The sequence below is a fragment of the Lagenorhynchus albirostris genome, chromosome 2 (genome assembly GCF_949774975.1).
Source record: "Lagenorhynchus albirostris chromosome 2, mLagAlb1.1, whole genome shotgun sequence".
Classification (NCBI taxonomy): Eukaryota; Metazoa; Chordata; class Mammalia; order Artiodactyla; family Delphinidae; genus Lagenorhynchus; species Lagenorhynchus albirostris.
The window spans coordinates 90399344-90418038 of record NC_083096.1 but is presented as its reverse complement, the minus strand read 5'-3'; the positions used below and the strand labels follow the sequence as shown (position 1 = coordinate 90418038).

Sequence of the window (18695 nt, the reverse complement as noted above, 5' to 3'; positions counted from 1 at the left end):
TATATATTTTATATATGTATTTATGTATCCTTTTAATATTCTAAAAAATATATCAGTGTAATCTACCATACTTGTCATAATTGTCCAAAGAAGAAAAAATACATTATCATTATCAATTGATGCAGAAAAAGCATTTGACAAAATTCAACATCCATCCATGATTAAAAACTCTCAGCAAACTAGAAATAGAAGGGAACTTCGGACTTCCCTGGTGGCACAGTGGCTAAGAATCTGCCTGCCAATGCAGGGGACATGGGTTCAATCCCTGGTCCAGGAAGATCCCACATGCTATGGAGCAACTAAGCCCGTGCGCCACAACTACTGAGCCTGCGCTCTAGAGCCCACAAGCCACAACTACTGAGCCTATGTGCCACAACTACTGAATCCCGTGTGCCTAGACCCCGTGCTCCACAGCAAGAGAAGCAACCGCAATGAGAAGCTCGCACACCGCAACAAAGAGTAGCCCCCGCTCACTGCAACTAGAGAAAGCACGCGTGCAGCAACGAAGACCCAACGCAGCCAAAAATAAATGAATAAGTTAATTAATTTTAAAAAAGAAAAAAAGAAAGGAACTTCCACAAGCTGATAAAGGGCATCTATAAAAAAACCTAGAGCTGATATCATATGAAATGGTGAAAAGCTGAATACTCTCCCCTAAGATCAGGAACAATGCAATGATGTCCACTGTCACCACTTCTATTCAACATCATACTGAAAGTCCTAGCCAGTGCAATAAGGCAAGGAAAATAAATAAAAGGCATACAGGTTATAAAGGTAGAAGTAAAACGTTCCCTATTTGCAGACAATGTAATTGTCTACATAGAAAATCCTAAGGAACCTACAAAAAACTCATGGAACTAAAATGTGAGTTTAGAAAGGTTACAGGATACAAGGTCAACAGAAAAAATCATATTTCTACATACTAACAATTGTCAAAAGGAAACTTAAATTTTAAATTATATAATTTATAATGGCTCCCCCCCCAATTAAATTCTCGGGAATAAATCTACCAAAACATGTACATGATCTGTATGCTTAAACCTTCAAATGCTGATGAAAGAAATCAAAGACCTAAATTAATGGAGAGGCATGCCATGTTTATGGATTGGAAAATGCAACAGGGAAATGATGTCAGTTTTGCCTAAATTGATCTGTAGATTTAATGCAATTCTAATCAAAATCCCAGCAGAATTTTTTGAAGATATGGACAACCTGATTTTAAAATTTATTTTGAAAGGCAAAGGAGCTAGAATAGCTAAAACAATTTTGAAGAAGATGACTAAAGTTGGAGGAATTATATCACCCTATTTTAAGATTTACTTTAAAGCTACAGTTTCCAACACAGTGTGGTACTGGCAAAGGCATAGATACATAGATTAGACAGACAGTCCAGAAATAGACTCACACAAATATGGCCAACTGATTTTTTTACAAAAGTGCAAAAGCAATTAAATGGAGAATGAATAGTCTTTTCAAAAAATGTTGTTAGAACATTTGGACATCTACATGCCAAGAAAGAGAGAGAGGAGAAGGAGGGAGGAAGGAAGGAAGGAAGAAATAAGGAACCTTGACCTAAATTTCATACCTTATACAAAAAATAACTCAAAAATATCTAAATGGAAAGCATAAACTATAAACATTTAGGATAGAACATAGGAGAAAATACATGTGACCTAGGGTTAGGCAAAGAGTTCTCAGACATGATGCTAAAATCATGATCCATTTTTAAAAAAAGATGAATTAGACTTCACAAAAGTGTAAAATTTTGCTCTGCAAAAGACACTTAAAAGAACGAAAAGACAAACTATAGACTGGAGAAAATATTAGCAAATCACATATCCAACAAAGGACTTGCATTCAGAGTATATAAAGAATTCTCAGAACTCAATTGTAAGAAAAAACCCAACTAAAAAATGGGCAAAGGACTTGAACAAACACTTCACCAGAGAAGATACACAGATGGCAAATAAGCACATACACAACGTTCAACATCGTTAGCTATTGGTGATGCAAATTAAAATGGCAATAAGGTACCACCACGTACCTTTTAGAATGGCTAAAAAAATTCTGACAGTACCAAGGTCTGGAGAAGATGCAAAGCACCTGGAATACATTGTTGGTGAGAAAGCAAAACGATAAGCCCACTCTGGAAAACAGTTCGGTAGTTTCATATAAAGTTAGACATATAATCTAGAAATCCTACTTCTTGGTATTTATCCTAGAAATAAAGACTTACTTCACTCAAAAACCTGTACAAAAAATGTTTTTTTTTAACAGCTCTACTCATAATAGTAAAAAAATAAAATGGAAATAACCCAAATGTATTTTGGCAGGTGAATAAACAGTGATGGGTCATATTTTGTAATAGGATGGAATACTACACACACAGGGGTTCAATTTTATATGCCATTTTAATTTTGTTTTTAAGGAATAGATTTGAGACAAATGAGGAAGAGTGTTAAAATTTAACAAGGCTGGTTGGTGGGTGTGTGGATTTTGCTGTGTTATTCTGATTCTTTTCTGCTTGTGTTGTATTCTATATGCATATTGTTGTCGACATCGGTAATGAGTAGATTATTTCATATTTGTGTAGTGTGGGCATTTACATACCTCACACCACTTAAGCCTCATGATCACTTTATGAAATAAGGACAGAAATTATTATCCCTATTCCATAGAAAAGGAATCTGAAGTGGATTGGGGACTCAGTAGTTCCTTGTTTAGCCTAGATTTGCATGGAAGTCCACTGGAGAAGTTCCCTTCAAGCCCAGGTGACTTGACCCCAGTCACTCCCCCCACCCCAACCTTGGAAGGCACTTATTTAGTGGCGGAACGAATTGTATTAATAATAGCTAAATGTTCAAAAACCAGTCATCCTGAAGTACCAGAAGGGGCCTCCAGGAATGATTCCCAGGCGATGGATACACATTTACAAGTCAATTCTTAGGAGGTGAAGGCAGGTTCTTTGGCTACCTCCCACTGGCTCACTCAGTGACCTTGGGCAAATCACTTAACCTTTCACTACTTATATTTACACTCCGGTAAACCGAATGTGTAATATTCATCATTACTCATTCAGGCTCCTGCGGAACACATCTTGAAAATTAGGGACCGATTTACGGTGGATCATATGCAACAACGTCAACTTTTCGACACAAAGTACATCTTCTAAGCCAACCCCCCGCCCCCGCCATTCCTCAAAGAATATTTTCACTCTCATTTAAATGGCGAGGGCTATTTTAAAGGAGATTGAGTTTATACTTTTAAATGATCCATAACTTTTAAATCACTAACGTAAGAATGCTTTTGGTGTTAACAAATTAAAGCAACGCCTAACTAGACAGAACAATAAGTCAGTTACATTCTATTGCCCATTTCGTCTGTACTGGCTCTTGAAGATTTTGGAAGCAAGCAGTTTGTTAACCGTAAGTTTCAGAACTTTATTTCAGCCCTGATAATGCCTTTATGAAAATCCTTTAGGTTCTGAGTATTATGGTGTGAAAGAAGAAAAAACGGCACAGAGCAGCTCCAAATCCAGGAAAATTGTTAAAGATAAACTAGGAGCCGATGATTGCCAGCGCTCCAGGCTGGTTCCCGACTTTGGCTACGGGTCGGGGCAGCTGTGATGTCTCGCTTGGGACTGGCCCTGGAGGCTCCTGGCAAGGAACCTGAGCCCCCTCGCGGCCGAACTGCCCGCAGAGGCCACAGGTCCCTTTAAGGCATCCTGCGGGCAGGGACCCGGGAGCTAAGGGGGCGGGAGAAGGGTTCTCAAGCGCACGCCACGTGACTCTATTGCCAAGTTCGTTCGCGAGTTTGACAGAAGTTTGAATTGGACTCGGGGGTTTTCTGCAGCCGGCGGGGTAGAGCGGCGGCCGCGGCCTCGGCGAGCGCGAGCAGCAGCGCCCCCGCGACCCACCCAGCCAGACTGGATCCCGGGCCGCCGACGGCCGCTCGCGCTTCGGTACAGCTCGCTTCCCCCGCCGCGGGTCAGCAGCCCCGAGCCCCACCGCGGTCCCCGCGGACCGCGCGCGCGCCCCAGCCCCGCCGCGCCAGCATGTCCTCGACGGAGAGCTCCAGTCGCACGGCGGACAAGTCGCCGCGCCAGCAGGTACTCCCTGCACGCCCCTGGGGCTCTCTCGCCGCCCCTTCTCCACCTGGGTGTCGGGCCGACCCTTATTCTGCCCTCTCTCCCGGGTGTGAGTGGGAGGAAGAGGGCCAGCGCTTTCCTGGGTCCCCCACCGCCCTGACCCCGAGCCCTGTCTCCGCAGGTGGACCGCCTGCTCGTGGGGCTGCGCTGGAGGCGGCTGGAGGAGCCGCTGGGCTTCATCAAAGTTCTCCAGTGGGTGAGTCGCTGCCCTAGACGAGGGCTATTTCGGGAGCCTGGGCTGTGACGCTGACCCGAGCAATGTGGCCGAAGTGGGGGGCGGGGAGGTGCTGAGGCCGGTCCCGGAGGAAGGGTGGGGGGCGGCGACAGGTGGGCGGGGGAGGGGCGGGCTGGGGCTGCTTCTCCAGCACTTGGTGGCAGGAGGGTGAGGAACGAAGCATGCGGAGCCCCGGATTCGGTCCTTCTATGTGCAAGGAGTCTTTGCCCAGGGCGCTCACATTTCACCCGGGCGAGAGGACCCGGGTGTAACCTTTCCAGAACTCTGATCCTGCACATACCACTCCTCGGTGGCGGGAGGGGCGAAGAGGACAAGTGGGAATGAGGAAAGCTGCAGAGGGCAGAGGACGGAAGGAGGCAGGCGATGGAAACCATCCTGTCCCCAAACCCACCAGGACCTAACTGATCCTGGAGGTGGATTCATGGGACAGGGTCCTGGCTGGCAGCTGTCCTGTTGAGGTCACTAGAGTAATCTGTGTTCCTGTAACTGCGTGAGGGAGTGGATGAATGAATGAATGGAGTTCATGGCTCTAGGATTACATAAAAGAAAAAATAGTAAGACAGAATAAAAATCAGCCAAAATGTGGCTTGTAGAATAAGATAGAATATTGAGCTAGAAGGCTGGGGCCCTGGGTTCTAGACCTGGACCTGCCTTTTCTACTTACTTGACCCTGGACAATTCTCTTCTTTGGACTTCAGTTTCCATATTAATCAAATGTTCAGACCATCCCTAGGGTCCCTTTCTGCTCTAAATGGGTTGGCATGCTAGAACATTGCCCTTGGGTTAGACTTATCCTGTGACCTTGAAGAAATCATTTGCCCAGGGCCTCAGTTTCCCCTGCAGTGGTATAGGGGAAATACCATCTTCTCCTGCCTCACTGGTACTTTGAGACATTAGCATGTTCTCTGTCCTTCGTGGTGCCCAAGGCCTCCTGGGTATAAATTAGGAATGTGGACAGGTGCAGTCGCTCTTTCAAATCATAAAGACTTTTCGAGAGCAGTTATTGCACTGTCACAGAAGAGATTTAAGTTAGACAATCCACACACCAAATGGTGTGTGAATAACTTAATTAATGTGCTTTCAGCACAGAATTCAGCTAGGGAATAAGTTACCATTAATACTGAGGAGGATTGAGTTCTAAGGGGCTTTTAACTCATTGGAGACAGGAGTTAGCACTGTGTCGCTGATTCTTAAATCATCCTTTGCACGAGAATCATCAGATCTGGAATTCGGGGGCAATAGTGCATTTGGGGTTACCTCTGGATATCTGAGACCCTGACTGGGGCTACAGGCCAGCATGCGGAGCTCCCAAGTGCAAACTCTGGGACCTGTTGGGGACTTTCCACTCTCTCTACTGCCTCAAGAGCGGTTGGAACTACTGCTGACTGAGCTCTTTCACCTCCCCCCTACTTCCGTGCCATGAGCCACCAGTTGAGTACTTGAGGGGGCCGTAGAAGAATGATATTAAGACTCTGTGTGTCTACCATCCAAAACTAGGGATCCATTATGAGTGGTCCAGAGGAGCAGAACCAGAAATGTAAGGGTACAATTTTATCATTAAACTAGACAAATGGATCTAAGGGAAATTTGAGAAAGGCTGTCAAGGGATGAGGGAAACAATGAGGTTGTTAGACCATGGAATCATCCTCCATGGGAGGGATTCTGAAAAGCTTCCTTCTTTAACCTTTCTATCCTTTTCCCAACCCTCCCCCAACCAATACCCACAACATTTCTATAAGGTTGCACAAAGCAATGCCTAGTCTCCTCCCACGGTCAGTTCTGATCCCTAAGAATTAAGACCTGTTTGACTTTTTTTTTTTTTTTTTTTTTTGCGGTACGCGGGCCTCTCACTGTTATGGCCTCTCCCGTTGCGGAGCACAGGCTCTGGACGCGCAGGCTCAGCGGCCATGGCTCACGGGCCCAGCCGCTCCGCGGCACGTGGGATCTTCCCGGACCGGGGCACGAACCCGTGTCTCCTGCATCGGCAGGCGGACTCTCAACCACTGCGCCACCAGGGAAGCCCCGTGTTTGACTTGTTAAGATCCTCAGCTTCTTAGAGAGGAAGTTATGCCTTTCTCTCGTAATACTCAATCCAAGAGTCCAGGGCTAGGCTCTGCACTCAGCCTTCATTCGAAGGGTAGCATCATAAAGAGACATGATTTGCTTTTACTGCTATCCTGGTAGCCTGAATTCAGAGTGAGTTTCACTTGCTCTGAGCCTCTGCAGGTGAACACAGGAACCAGCACCAGGAACCAGCACCAAAATGACAGTGAAAATGTCGTTTGGGACTTTTTGCATATTTCTTGCTTGGAGGGATCAAATACTCCGGTCTGGAAAAGGGGGAAAAAACCACAGACAAACCTGCAGTTATTGTAATGATAATTGAAAACTTTGTTGTCGCTATTACAAAAAGCAAAGGTTTTACTGGAATCCTGGTGAGATAAAAGTAATGTTATTCTTTTATTAGTGAGGAGCTTAGCTTGGGGTATCTCCTTAAAATTTAAAGATTAACTAATCTCACCTCAATTGCAGTTCTGGGGTCTCACTAAGTCTACACTAAGCTAGGAAAATAACATAGGCATATACCAATTATTGGAGAACTAGTTTTTCTCTGCTTTCTAGCTATGGAACCTAGGGTAAGTGATGAAATCTTCATGGGTCTCAGTTTCTTATCTGTAGATGAGGGTAAAGTCTATCTCATGAGCTCACTGGGAGGATTACAGGAGCTAATATCTGTAAAGCATTGGAGCATTCAGGAAGACCATGGTGAGCCTGGCAGTCCAGGAGGTATTCAGCAAGTGTTTGTTCCCAAACCTCTCCTTCTCCCTAACTTTCCCCCTTATGCAGACTGTCAGCTAGACTTGTCCTTTGGTGAGATTATTCAGATGTCACTGCCAAATCCTCACTTTGAGGGTAAGGTACGAATCTCCTGGATTACTCAGTTACTGTATCGATAATGTCACGTTACCTTTAACTTGGTGTGCCCTTGATCAGTAGTTCACCTTTGAGGTGCCAAAGTCACTTATTTGGCCCTGGGGTCTCTGTAATGAAAATAAGTTATTTCTGTAAATGTGGGGAATTCGAAAGTACACCATCAGAGTCCATAAAAACCAGTGAGATGATTGTGGGAATAGGATTTGGGGGAGAACTTGTCTTTCTTGTGCCCTGCACTAAGTGGAAATGTTAGTGTTCTCAGGACTGACAAAGGATTATCACCAAAAAGCAAGTCAGCACCAAAGTGGAGCCTCATCCTTAAAGTAGCAAGGTTATTCTGACATCTTTCCAAAAGAGATGCAGAGGGCTTCCCTGGTGGCGCAGTGGTTAAGAATCCGCCTGCCAATGCAGGGGACACGGGTTCGAGCCCTGGTCCAGGAAGATCCCACATGCCGTGGAGCAACTAAGCCCGTGCGCCACAACTACTGAGCCTTCTCTCTAGAGCCCACGTACCACAACTGCTGAAGCCCGCGTGCCTAGAGCCTGTGCTCCACAACAAGAGAAGCCACTGCAATGAGAAGCCCGTGCACCGCAACAAAGAGTAGTCCTGCAACTAGAGAAAGCCCGGGCACAGCAACAAAGACCCAATGCAGCCAAAAATAAAATAAATAAATTTATTTTTAAAAAAAGAGAGAGATGCAGAGGGAGGAGGGGAAGGGGGAAGAGGAGGAGGAGGAGGAGGAGGAAGAGGGGGAGGAGGGTGGCAGTGTATGACCACTGCTGTTCCCAGCAATGCAGGTCCATGAGGAGGAAGGCTGGTTGGTATCAGAGCTCTGGAGTTGCCCCTTGTCTTAGGGTCTCCATGTCTTTGTGGCTCCTGTTCTTTATGACCAGCTTGTTTGGCTCAGAGCCTTGTGCTTGGTGACAGGGGTGGTTTCTGTTCTTCCCCACTCTTCCCTGTGGCTCAGTCACCTGGCACAGTTAAGGAAGAAAGCATATCTGATACAGAAAGGTAGAGGAGGCTGGGAAAGCGTGTCTTTCTCTGCTCCTGCATCCCAGGTGCAGAGCTACTTCCTCTCTCTTTGCAATCCTCCCTGCACACGGTAGAGATCTTTTTCAGCCTTTATAACTCTGTGATGCAGGGTTCTGTTTTGGTTTTTATTTGAGCATGACTCTCTCCTTTCTGGATGCAAACTCTTGAGAGCAGGCACCAGGTCTTATTCAACTTAGATTTTGCAGCACCTGGCACAAAGTAGATGCTCGATAACTCTTTGTTGATTAATGAATGGGTGATGTAGAAAGAGCACAGAACCGGGAATCAGGAGTTGTGAATTCTAAGCCTGGCTCTCACATTGGCTAAATGTGACCTTGGGGAAGTCACTTAATCTTTTGGGACTTCAGTTTCCACCTCTATGAAATGAGACTATTGTGCTTGATAATCTCTGAGATCCTTTTTGCTCTGTGAACCTGTGAGATTTTGCTGAGATTCCTCCATCCATTCACTTGCATAGCCAACTGTCATCTGTTATCTGACACCATCTGACTGTGTTATGTTCAAATTTAATCATATATTCTGGTTAATAAAGTTATATAAGGTGTTTAGAGCCTCCTGACTTACAAAGAATCAGAATAGAAGAGAATACAGTTAATACTAAAGTTACTATGGGTATATTTTGCCCAGAGAGGAATAGTAAAGGAGGGTTCAGGATTTTCAGAACCTCAAGGTTGTCATCTGGCCATAGCAGAACTTCCCGCAATGATGGAAAAGCTCTATAATCTGTGTTGTCCAGTATGGAACCTGCTAGTCACATGTGTCTAGGGAGCACTTGAAATGTGGCCAGTGTGTCTGAGCAACTGAATTTTAAGTGTTATTTAATTTTAATTAATTTAAATGTAAATAGCCACACTTGGCTAGTGGCTACCATTGTGGATAGTGCAGCTCTATAGTAGGAGCTCCATGAAGACAGAGGGTTTTTTTCTCTTTTGTTCACTAATAAATCATATCGCCTAGAACAATGCCTGGTACATAGTAGATGCTCAGTAAATGACATCTTTCTGTAAATGGTCAGGAGTGCCAGTCAAGAGAGTGCTAGTAAAAAGCAGGCTCCATAACTAACTGTTCATTGCCCCAAGTTAGGAGTACCTACTTTTGGGGGGAACCTATTACAGAGCCATTCACTGGCTAACTGCCAACAGTAAACATATATCCAACTGTCTGCCCTTCCCAGAATGTAACGCCCTAATTGTGTCCAGTTCTGGGCACCAGAAGCTAAGAGGAACAAAGAAACTTCCAAGAGGAATCAGAGAGCTGACAAGAAACAGAGCTGACAAGATTGGAGAATTCTTACGAGGACGAGCTAGAGAAGTTCCACTGTTATGCCAGGGAGGCAAATTGGAGTAGGTAAAGGATAATGATGCAGAGGCTTTGAGTAACTTCTCTCCAGGCCTGTCAAGAAGATGAGCAAACAGGGCTCTATTGCAGCCTCTGTAATGTAAGTCAGATCAGGAGGTTAAGCAGGCATTGGAGAGAGGTTATACTGTCTCCTTTCCTGGACGATTTTTAAGATGGAGACAATTGTCATTGTTTGAACTAAACCTCCTAGAAACAGAGAGGTACCCATTATGACCTTTAGAGAGGGGTCAGTGGCTCCAGCATGAAGAAGATCTGCCAGGCCAGGCGATGCAAGGTGGGGCAGTGGCACCGGACACCACCCAGGGACAGAGCGCAGCTGCTGGCAAGCCCAGCCAAGGGCACACTGATAGCGTTACCCTCGGAGAGAGAGAGAATCATAGAGTTGGAAAAGACCTTTGGATTACCTGCTCCAAACTCCTCATTTTACAGAGGAGGAAACTGAGACTCAGAGAGCAGAATGACTTATTAGAGGTCACCCTGCCAGTTAGTGACAGGGCCAGGACCAGGACCTGGATTTCCAGACTCCTGATCCAGGGCTCTTCACTCCACAATACTATCAAGCATTAGCAAAATAATGTGAACACAACTCTATTCTATAAACACTGGATGCAGGACTGGGATGTGAATTAGCTGTCTTCTAGGTGCTTAATATCCAAGATACCAAATCGCAAAGAAACGTACAAAAAGTGAACAATTAACAGAATAAGCTCACTGCTTAATACAAATGATTATATCGTGCACAAGCCAATGGTAAGTGCACAGGAAATGAGCCCTGAACAGATAATGTGGGACGATCAGAGACTCCAATTTCTCACCTCCTTCTAACCAAGGTGTGTATCCTCAGAAAGAAATTAGAAAATCATAGGATGAGGGAATTTCATGTCATTCAAGGCAGGAGGTTTAGTAAAATGTGATGAAAGGTGAAGAGGAAAACAATTCATGTGATCTGAAACGCCTCTGGTTCTTAACACTGAGAAATGGCAGCAGCAACGGATTATAAAGGGAAACACCACTGGGGAAAAAGCAGAGGCTGATAAGGCAAGTTGAGGATACTTTTCTCTGGGCTTGAGCCAGGACTGCCGTCATCAACCCAGCCAGCACAGTTGCCAAAGGAAAGGTGCCTTTTGGGGAGAGGAGTTAGCTGGCAGTACACAGCAGCCGGGCCCCTGCCCCCTTGGCCCCTCGGAAGGCTTGGCGGAGGTTGTCCCCTCTAGCTATACCTCCACTGAGGCAGGAAGCCATTGGAAGTTAGCAAGAAGGTAATGGCAAGATTCATTGATGGCTTCAAAGGAGAAATGGAAAGAATTCCATGCACTCCTGATCTAGATCGGTGCAGGGAAATCTATTTCTAGGGTGCCTCTCCCTTGGGGAGGAAATTCAAGTCCAACTTTGAGATAGAAGTTTCCAAAGCCTAAATTGCTTTTTGTTAGTCATCATCTTAAGGAGGCTACCTGTGGTCTCCAGTGTCACATCCGATGGGGAGACCTGGAAACTGCCCATTTCTCCCTCTTCATCTCCCTCCCAGGTACCAGTCAAAGTCAACCTTATTCATTTGGCTATTTGGTCCAGCACGCTGTGCAGTGAACACAGCACCCTGAGGCTGGGAGACCAAAGGAAGCCATGGGTCACTGGCCCAGAGGGACTTGATTAAAGGGACTCCTGGCCCTCCCCCCGCCCCCATATCTGCACCGGCTGAGAGTCAGAGGGTGGTTCTGAAGTGATAGACCTTGGCCAGCTGAGACCTTCTGACTCTCAGAGGGGCTTCACTCTCCCTCAGCTCTTTGCTATTTTCGCCTTCGGGTCCTGCGGCTCCTACAGTGGGGAAACAGGAGCAACGGTTCGCTGCAACAACGAAGCCAAGGACGTGAGCACCATCCTTGTTTCGTTCGGCTATCCCTTCAGGTGAGCAGGAGTTGATTCTGACCCCGCATAGCCTCTCTCATTGGATTGGCAGGACCTGCTTGGTCTCTTTCTCCTTCAGAAACCTAAAGACCTTTTGTTGGGTGCCACTCCAGTTTCAGATAGAATACAAGGCTCAGGTCCTTCCTGCCCTTTAGGAATTTCAGACACACTGGCCAGAGAAAAATATAAGGGAAACTCAAATAGATCCCTGTTATAATAATGTTGCAGTCCATGGATAACCAATAGCAGGTAACAACAGCTCTTACAGAAAGAACCTATGCAGTGTGGGGTGGAGGCTTCTCGACCCTCCGCAGCCTCCTCCCTGCCTTGAAGGTAAGGAAGCTTGTCAGTACTCAGATCCTGAAGAGCTGATGGGGGATGCTCACCAGTACCACCAGAATACAAGGGGGTATACCTTGGCCGGGAGGTAGAAGACAGTACTCTTTCCTGAGTGTTTGGGAGCTTAGAGAAGGGAGAGCCCAAGTGTTCAGAGGGGAATGGGGACAGCGCTCAGCTTTTCAGAAATTTCTAGTAGCAGCAGCTAAGTTAGATTAGCTGTCTCTTGTTCATAATAGGGTATTTGTTTTTCTCTCTTGATTTTGTCCAGTGTGGTCTCATTGGGGGACCTAAATAAAGCCTGAGAATGGGTGATTCCAATCTTAACTTGGCCACTGTGGACCTGTGCTTTCCGAGGGACAGAATGAAGCTGATTTCCCTGGTGGTTTGGCTACCAGAAATAGATGAACTATATATACTGTGGTTACAATCTAAAGGGTCGTGGAGATACGTGGAAATACAGGGTCACCGTATCTGGGCAGGGTGGATGAGTGTGGGGTGGTGGCTGAGAGGGAGGTAGAGTTTGACCAGAATTCCAGGAAAATTCCTGTTCTGACTGCAAGGTTCCCTCCAGAAACTTTGCTCCCTACCTGCCCCTTTCTTGGTTCTGTAAGAGTCCTTGGGTGAGAACTAGTGCAGGACTGCTCCTGGGGCAGGGGAAGCCCACTGCCTCCACAGGGGGAGGATCGCCCTGAGCTCAGGGTGGGCTCCGTGCCACCTGCAGGTTGAACCGGGTCCAGTATGAGATGCCCCTCTGCGACGATGAATCCACCTCCAAGACCATGCATCTCATGGGGGACTTCTCTGCCCCCGCCGAGTTCTTCGTGACCCTGGGCATCTTTTCCTTCTTCTACACCATAGCTGCACTCGTCCTCTACCTGCGTTTCCACAACATCTACACGGAGAACAGGCGCTTCCCCCTGGTGGTGAGTGGGCACAGCCAGGAGGGATGGGGTGGAGGCACTGAGGAGACATACATTTCCGGGCTGAGGACAAACATGGTGGCTTTCCTGGGTCCCTGACACTCGGATGTGAACCTCCTCAATCTCCCTGCCAGCTCTTTGCTGCTGGTCCCTTCGGGTGCTGGGGCTGCCACAGGGCCTCGGGCCAGTGGAAGGCCCATGTCCCAGGACTCTGCGTCTACCAACCTCCCATCGCTTGCTCTACTCAAAGTAGGCACAATAGCTTCAAGAGGCAGGCGCTGAAGTCTGATTGCTTGGGTTCAAATCCCAGCACTGTCCCTTACTAGCTGTGTGCTCTTGACAATTTCCTTAACCTCTCTAACTCTCAGTTTCCTCAACTATAAAATGGGAATAAAATAATAACTATCTAATAGTGTTTTGGAAAGATAAAGTGAACGTGCATGTAAAATACCTGGTGTATAGTTAGCCTCCATAAGTGCTAGCTATTATCAATATTATTTCCCCTTTACTTTCTCCCTATCCCAGAATGCAAGGTGGAAGGGGTGCCTTAGGGGACCCCATTTATCTCCTGCAGTCTGCCCTCACTCTGCCACCACTTGCAACTGAGCAGTGGTGATCAAAGGAAAGGCTGGGCGTGGGGAGAGTGTCAAGTTTAGGCCACGTGGGTTTAGGGATGACACTGACCAACAGATGCCTGGGCACATTGTTACCTGACCTCAGTTCTGAGGGCATGGGCAGGGGTAGCCCTGGCTGGCGGGATTCTCTTGGTGGCAGATTCCCTAGGATGATCTGAGTTCCTGAAACTCTAGGTGTTGGGTAGGATAGGAAGAGGCAGCTGTCCTGGGACCCCAGGATCCCAGTGCCTTATGGCAAGACGAAAAGAAGTACAGAATCATGGAGGCCTTTCTGATTGTATTTCCTGTCCCTCTGCTCCTCCCAGGACTTCTGTGTGACTGTCTCCTTCACCTTTTTCTGGCTGGTAGCTGCAGCTGCCTGGGGCAAGGGCCTGACTGACGTCAAGGGGGCCACACGACCATCCAGCCTGACAGCAGCCATGTCTGTGTGCCATGGAGAGGAGGCGGTGTGCAGTGCCGGGGCCACGCCCTCCATGGGACTGGCCAACATCTCCGTGGTGAGACCTGTGGCCACTGAAGGGGTCTGGGGAAGGCAGCACACTCCCAGCCGCCCAGGCCTGTCACAGCAGGGTCTGAGAGGGACAGAGAGGGTGTCTTCGCAGCTGCCCTCCCCGGCACTGGCAGCCAGTGCTTCTGCTGCACCTAATGCTGGCTGCTGGCCCCTGGCTGACCCTGAGGGACATTTGGGCAGGGGGAACCCAAGAGCCACTCAGCCTCCTGTGCCTTCCTCCTTCCGCCCTCTGCCTCCCATTTCCCTCTCTTCTCCCCACCTCCAGGCGTGCTCTTTGTGACTGCCTCTCCCTCCTCCTGCCTCTTTACAGTCTGTGTGAATGTACACACATGAGCAGGTGGAGGGGGAGCCTAGGGCTGTGACGGGGCTCAAAGCGGGGGAGGGGGGGCAGACCCAGAGTGGGTGAGAAGGGGCTTATTGTCACTCAGGCCTCCAGGCTGGAAAAGGTCTTTGGGCAGTGGTGGGTCTAGCTGGTATGCATGTATTTGGCCACCCCAGCTGTTAGAACATTGAAACATCTCCATATTAGTTGGTAAGTAGCTGAGCTTTGCAAATGCCCTCCTGTCAGCCCAGCCGCCTCAGCCCTGCCCTGAAAATGGCCTGAACCTTCCCCGGGCCCAGCAACTGAAAGGTTTAATGGCTGGCACACCAGGGAGCCTTCTAGACCTTGTTGGAACCCTGCTGATAGGTGTTAGCCCCACAGCCTTTTACTGTAAAAATGTTCACACATTCGGCAAAGTTGAAAGACTTTTACAATGAACAGCCACGCACTCATCAGCTAGACTGTACCATTAACATTTTACTAGACTTGCTTTGTCCTGTATCTATCTGCCTCTCTTCATCTATTGATCCATCTTATTTTTAATGCATTTCAAAGTTTATTGCAGACATCAGTACACTTCCCCCTAAATACTCCCTGCTGATAGGTTTTTAAATATTTTGAATAAATATTTGGATAGAGCTGGCTGGATCGCTACCCTAGGGAAGGAGCACCTTGGACAGCTCTGGCCCCACCCACCCTGACAAGGCCTTCGGAAAACGGCCTGCGGACGCTGTGGGAAGTGCCACTAGAGCCCTTGCTCCTTGCTGTGCTTTGCACGGTGCTCCACTCCAGGAGCCAGGTTCTCCTAGCGACCAAGCCACAACTTGGGTGCATGCTGTGGACAGAGTTAGACACTTTCACCAGAGAATCCCTTAGTGGGTGGTGGCCTTAAACCCTGACTCTACATCCAGTTCTCTTTTAGTCTTTCTAGCCCTCTGCACCTCCCCCTCCCCCCAACACACAGGTACTCCCCCTCCCTGTTCCCAGGATGCCCTCCTATTCTCATAAGCCACCCTCCCTCTGATGTCTTTGCAGCTCTTTGGCTTTATCAGCTTCTTCCTGTGGGCCGGGAACTGTTGGTTTGTGTTCAAGGAGACCCCGTGGCACGGGCAGGGCCAGGACCAGGGCCAGGGCGCCGGCCAGGAGAGCACAGCTGAGCAGGGAGCGGTGGAGAAGCAGTAAGCGGCCCCCACCCGGCTACTCCCGAACAGGACAGCGCCTCTTCAACCGCCTCTGGCTTCCAGGACCTCCTCTTCTTCCTCCCCCAACTCCCCTCCCCCATTATTCTGGGCTCTGAGCTTTGAGACGTCTTCACTGGATGGGCAGGCATCAGCTGTCGGAAACCTGGGCAGCCCTCCCAGTGGCTTCCTATCCCTCCTCTTGCTGGAGCCCCGGATGGCAGGAGCTCAGTGCTTCTTATCTACTGCCTGGACCCAGGCATCTTACTTGGGGTCTTACGTGTACCCTCACAGCCTTTGAGAACCAGCCTCTGCTACAGGCAAAGGTTGGGGTCAGGAGACCTGAGACTGGTTCCTAGCTGCCACTTCTATCAGTCTGTCCAGCGTCAATAAAAGTGGGGGGAGGGGAAATTGGCTGGCAGCCTTCTCCCTGCCCCCTTGCATGGAGGGCCCACCAGTGGTTTAGTGACCCCTCTTCAATGGCTGTCATCAAGGCCCCGTGTCTGCGCTGACCTCCAATCCGCCTGAGCTCAGTATGCTCCCCACCCTCTCCTCTGCCTCCTCTGGCCTCTGTTTGCCCACAGAGCCCATCACGTGGGAACCCAGGAGGCGGACTAGCCTAGAAAACAGCCTTTCAGAGGGTCCCAAGTAGGCTGAGACTTGGTGGGGAGCAGATAAATTGCAACTGAGTTGCAACTTAAAGAAACAGAAGCCAGAAAACTTGCTGGGGAATCAGTTTTTTTTAAATTCCCTTAGTCCTTCCACCCCTCCAGGCTGGGGCACTTCCACCAACACTCTAAACTCATACTTGCCCTAGAAACTCCTTACCTTCCTCCCTGTCCTCCTACTTGGGCTTGGTCTCACACTTGGGACACAAGATGAGGGGTCTAGGAGCATCTCCATTTCAGCCCTCCCCGCCTCCCACCTCTCTGTTCCTCTCCCTTCCCCAGCCTCTTGGGTCTGAGGCATTCAAGATCCTTTTCAAAGTCTGTCCAGGCCTTCCTTTCATTCCTGTAGGGCCAGATAGGGGCTCTGAAAGGGTAATAAAGGACCATCATGAGTCTAAGTTGCCCCAGAGCCCCAGGACATGGATGGATGGGCCCATTTCTTCCTCACTCTCTGCTCGTTTTTTTCCCGCCCTGCTCCTTCTCTGGCCCGTTTCATACTTCCCCTTCTCACCTTTACGAAAGAACATGCCCTCTCCCTTTGCCCGCCATTCCTCCCCTGCTTCCGCATCTGTTCCAAGCTCTGTCCCCCCTACACACCCACCCCAGTCCAGGGCAGGCTGATGCTCTTGGTGCTTCTTCACTTCGGGACCCAGTTCCATATTTGTCTTTGGTGTGTCTCCCCTTCCTGACACCTCCTCAGTCCCTCTGCGGACCCCAGGGCCCAAGAGTCAGTGCTGACTGGATAAGGGCCATCTGTCTCCCATCCAGCTCAAAACATTTCAGTCTGCCCTGGCCATAGGGCTGCCCAGGGAAGAAGGAAGAAGGCAGAATCCAGCCATTTTCCAATCCAGTGCCAATTAGCCCAGATGCCATCCCAAAGGTAAATGTGCCCTGTGCCAGTCTCTCCTCAGGACTGAGTCAACCCCTCCAACCTCCTCACCTTCCTCAGCACCCTCCATTGTAATGTGTGCATTACTGGGGTACCTAGGCGGCAGGACCTTTGACTTTGGGCCAATCATTTCTTCTTTGGGTCCGTTTCCCCACTTGACAGGGGAGTGTGAGGTTTACATCTTCAAATGCTCCAGAGTCCTTCAGTGAAAAATTAGGTGTTTTGTTTTGTTTTTTAGATTTGGGGGAAGGCATTTGAGGAGGGAAGGTAGGAGATGGGGATAAGGGTGTTTCTAAGTCTGAACCTCTCTGTCCTGAGCTGTCCCCATGATTACTCAAGGACAAGGGGAGACAGCTTTGCCCACAGCTCTAGAGACACAGAGAACAAAGGGATGACCTTCAGTTTTCTTCAAGCTGGCCCCTGTGAGGGTCTGTGAGCAGCTTCTACTGGAACTCTGTTTGGATTCTGTGTACATATTTGTAATTTATCTGAAATGTGATGGATAAAGTGTTCTCATTTGGGGGCCTAAGTTACTAATTGGCCCTTCAGCTAGGGAAAGGGGGTGGGTGGGTATGCACTCCTGCCAAGGACTCCGAGCCCAGAACTCTCCCTAGAGCAGAGAAGGCTCTTTCTCCTCTTCAAGAGGCTGGCTTGTTCTCAGCCTGAAGAGCCTTGATTTAGGCTATGGCCTCTCTCTCCATAGCCACCCTAAGAGGAAAGGCTGCTTCACCTCATTACCTTCAGAGGGCTGGGCTGGGTCAAATGCTGAGTGCGCGGCTGTCCTCATAGGACTCATGTCCCCTCCAACTAGGGCTGGCATCGCCACTTTGCCTAGTGGGTCCTGAGGTAGAAGGTGCTGGTTTCTCCAGTTGCCACAGGAGGCCAACAGGCAGGGCACTTGCCCTTTGCCCTAGTAAACTCTGACCCTGCCAGGGTGCCCACCTAGGACCTTTCCTGAACATGAGTTCCCTCCACTATCATGGTCATAGGTATCCTTCTTCTGGGATTGAAGATCAGTGGTGGGGGGAAAATGTTGCATGTTGTTTTCTGGTGCTTGTTATTATACATTTGAATAAACAGTGCTTCAAGCATTTGCCATGAAGGAGCCAAGAATGTAGCCCTTCTGGGGACCTTTTTCCTCCTCCTCCCCTTGCTTTAAGTTCTTGGACAAATATCAGCACTTCCGCCAAAACATCATTCCGCTCCTCTCCACTCTGCACTCCCAGCGATAGAGTCTGCAGGCTGAGGAGCTGTTCCTGGCGGACCCCAGTCTGGCAACATCTCCTCTTCTGGTGGCACCAATTAGTCCAAAGTAACTGAGACTCATTAGTAAATTTAGAGCAAACTCAGAAGGCGAGAGATATTGGCTTCCACAATGCTGTTTCCACTTACTCTCCTACCATCTGTGACCTAGACAGGCTTCCTGTCAGGAGTTGAGGGCCACGTGCTTTGCCCTTTTAACTATAAAGATTCTTGCTGAACAGACTTGCACCTCTATGCCCCTTCTGACAAACAGTCACAGGCTACATTTACATTCCCTAGAAAAATACACTTGGGCACAATATTACGTTCAATGTCACCAGTTTCCCACTCCCCCTAGGA

At 48.4% G+C, this 18695-nt stretch overlaps 1 protein-coding gene across 1 annotated transcript; it reads left to right on the top strand.

Annotated features, from left to right (window-relative positions):
• The first annotated feature begins 3819 nt into the window (after positions 1-3819).
• On the top strand, positions 3820-18206 carry SYPL2 (synaptophysin like 2). Its single transcript, XM_060139435.1, has 6 exons — positions 3820-4108; positions 4269-4343; positions 11507-11631; positions 12692-12893; positions 13831-14022; positions 15394-18206. Exons 1-6 carry the CDS (start codon positions 4055-4057, stop codon positions 15538-15540), a joined length of 795 nt encoding a protein of 264 aa, XP_059995418.1. The 5' UTR covers positions 3820-4054; the 3' UTR covers positions 15541-18206.
• Positions 18207-18695: the final 489 nt, after the last annotated feature.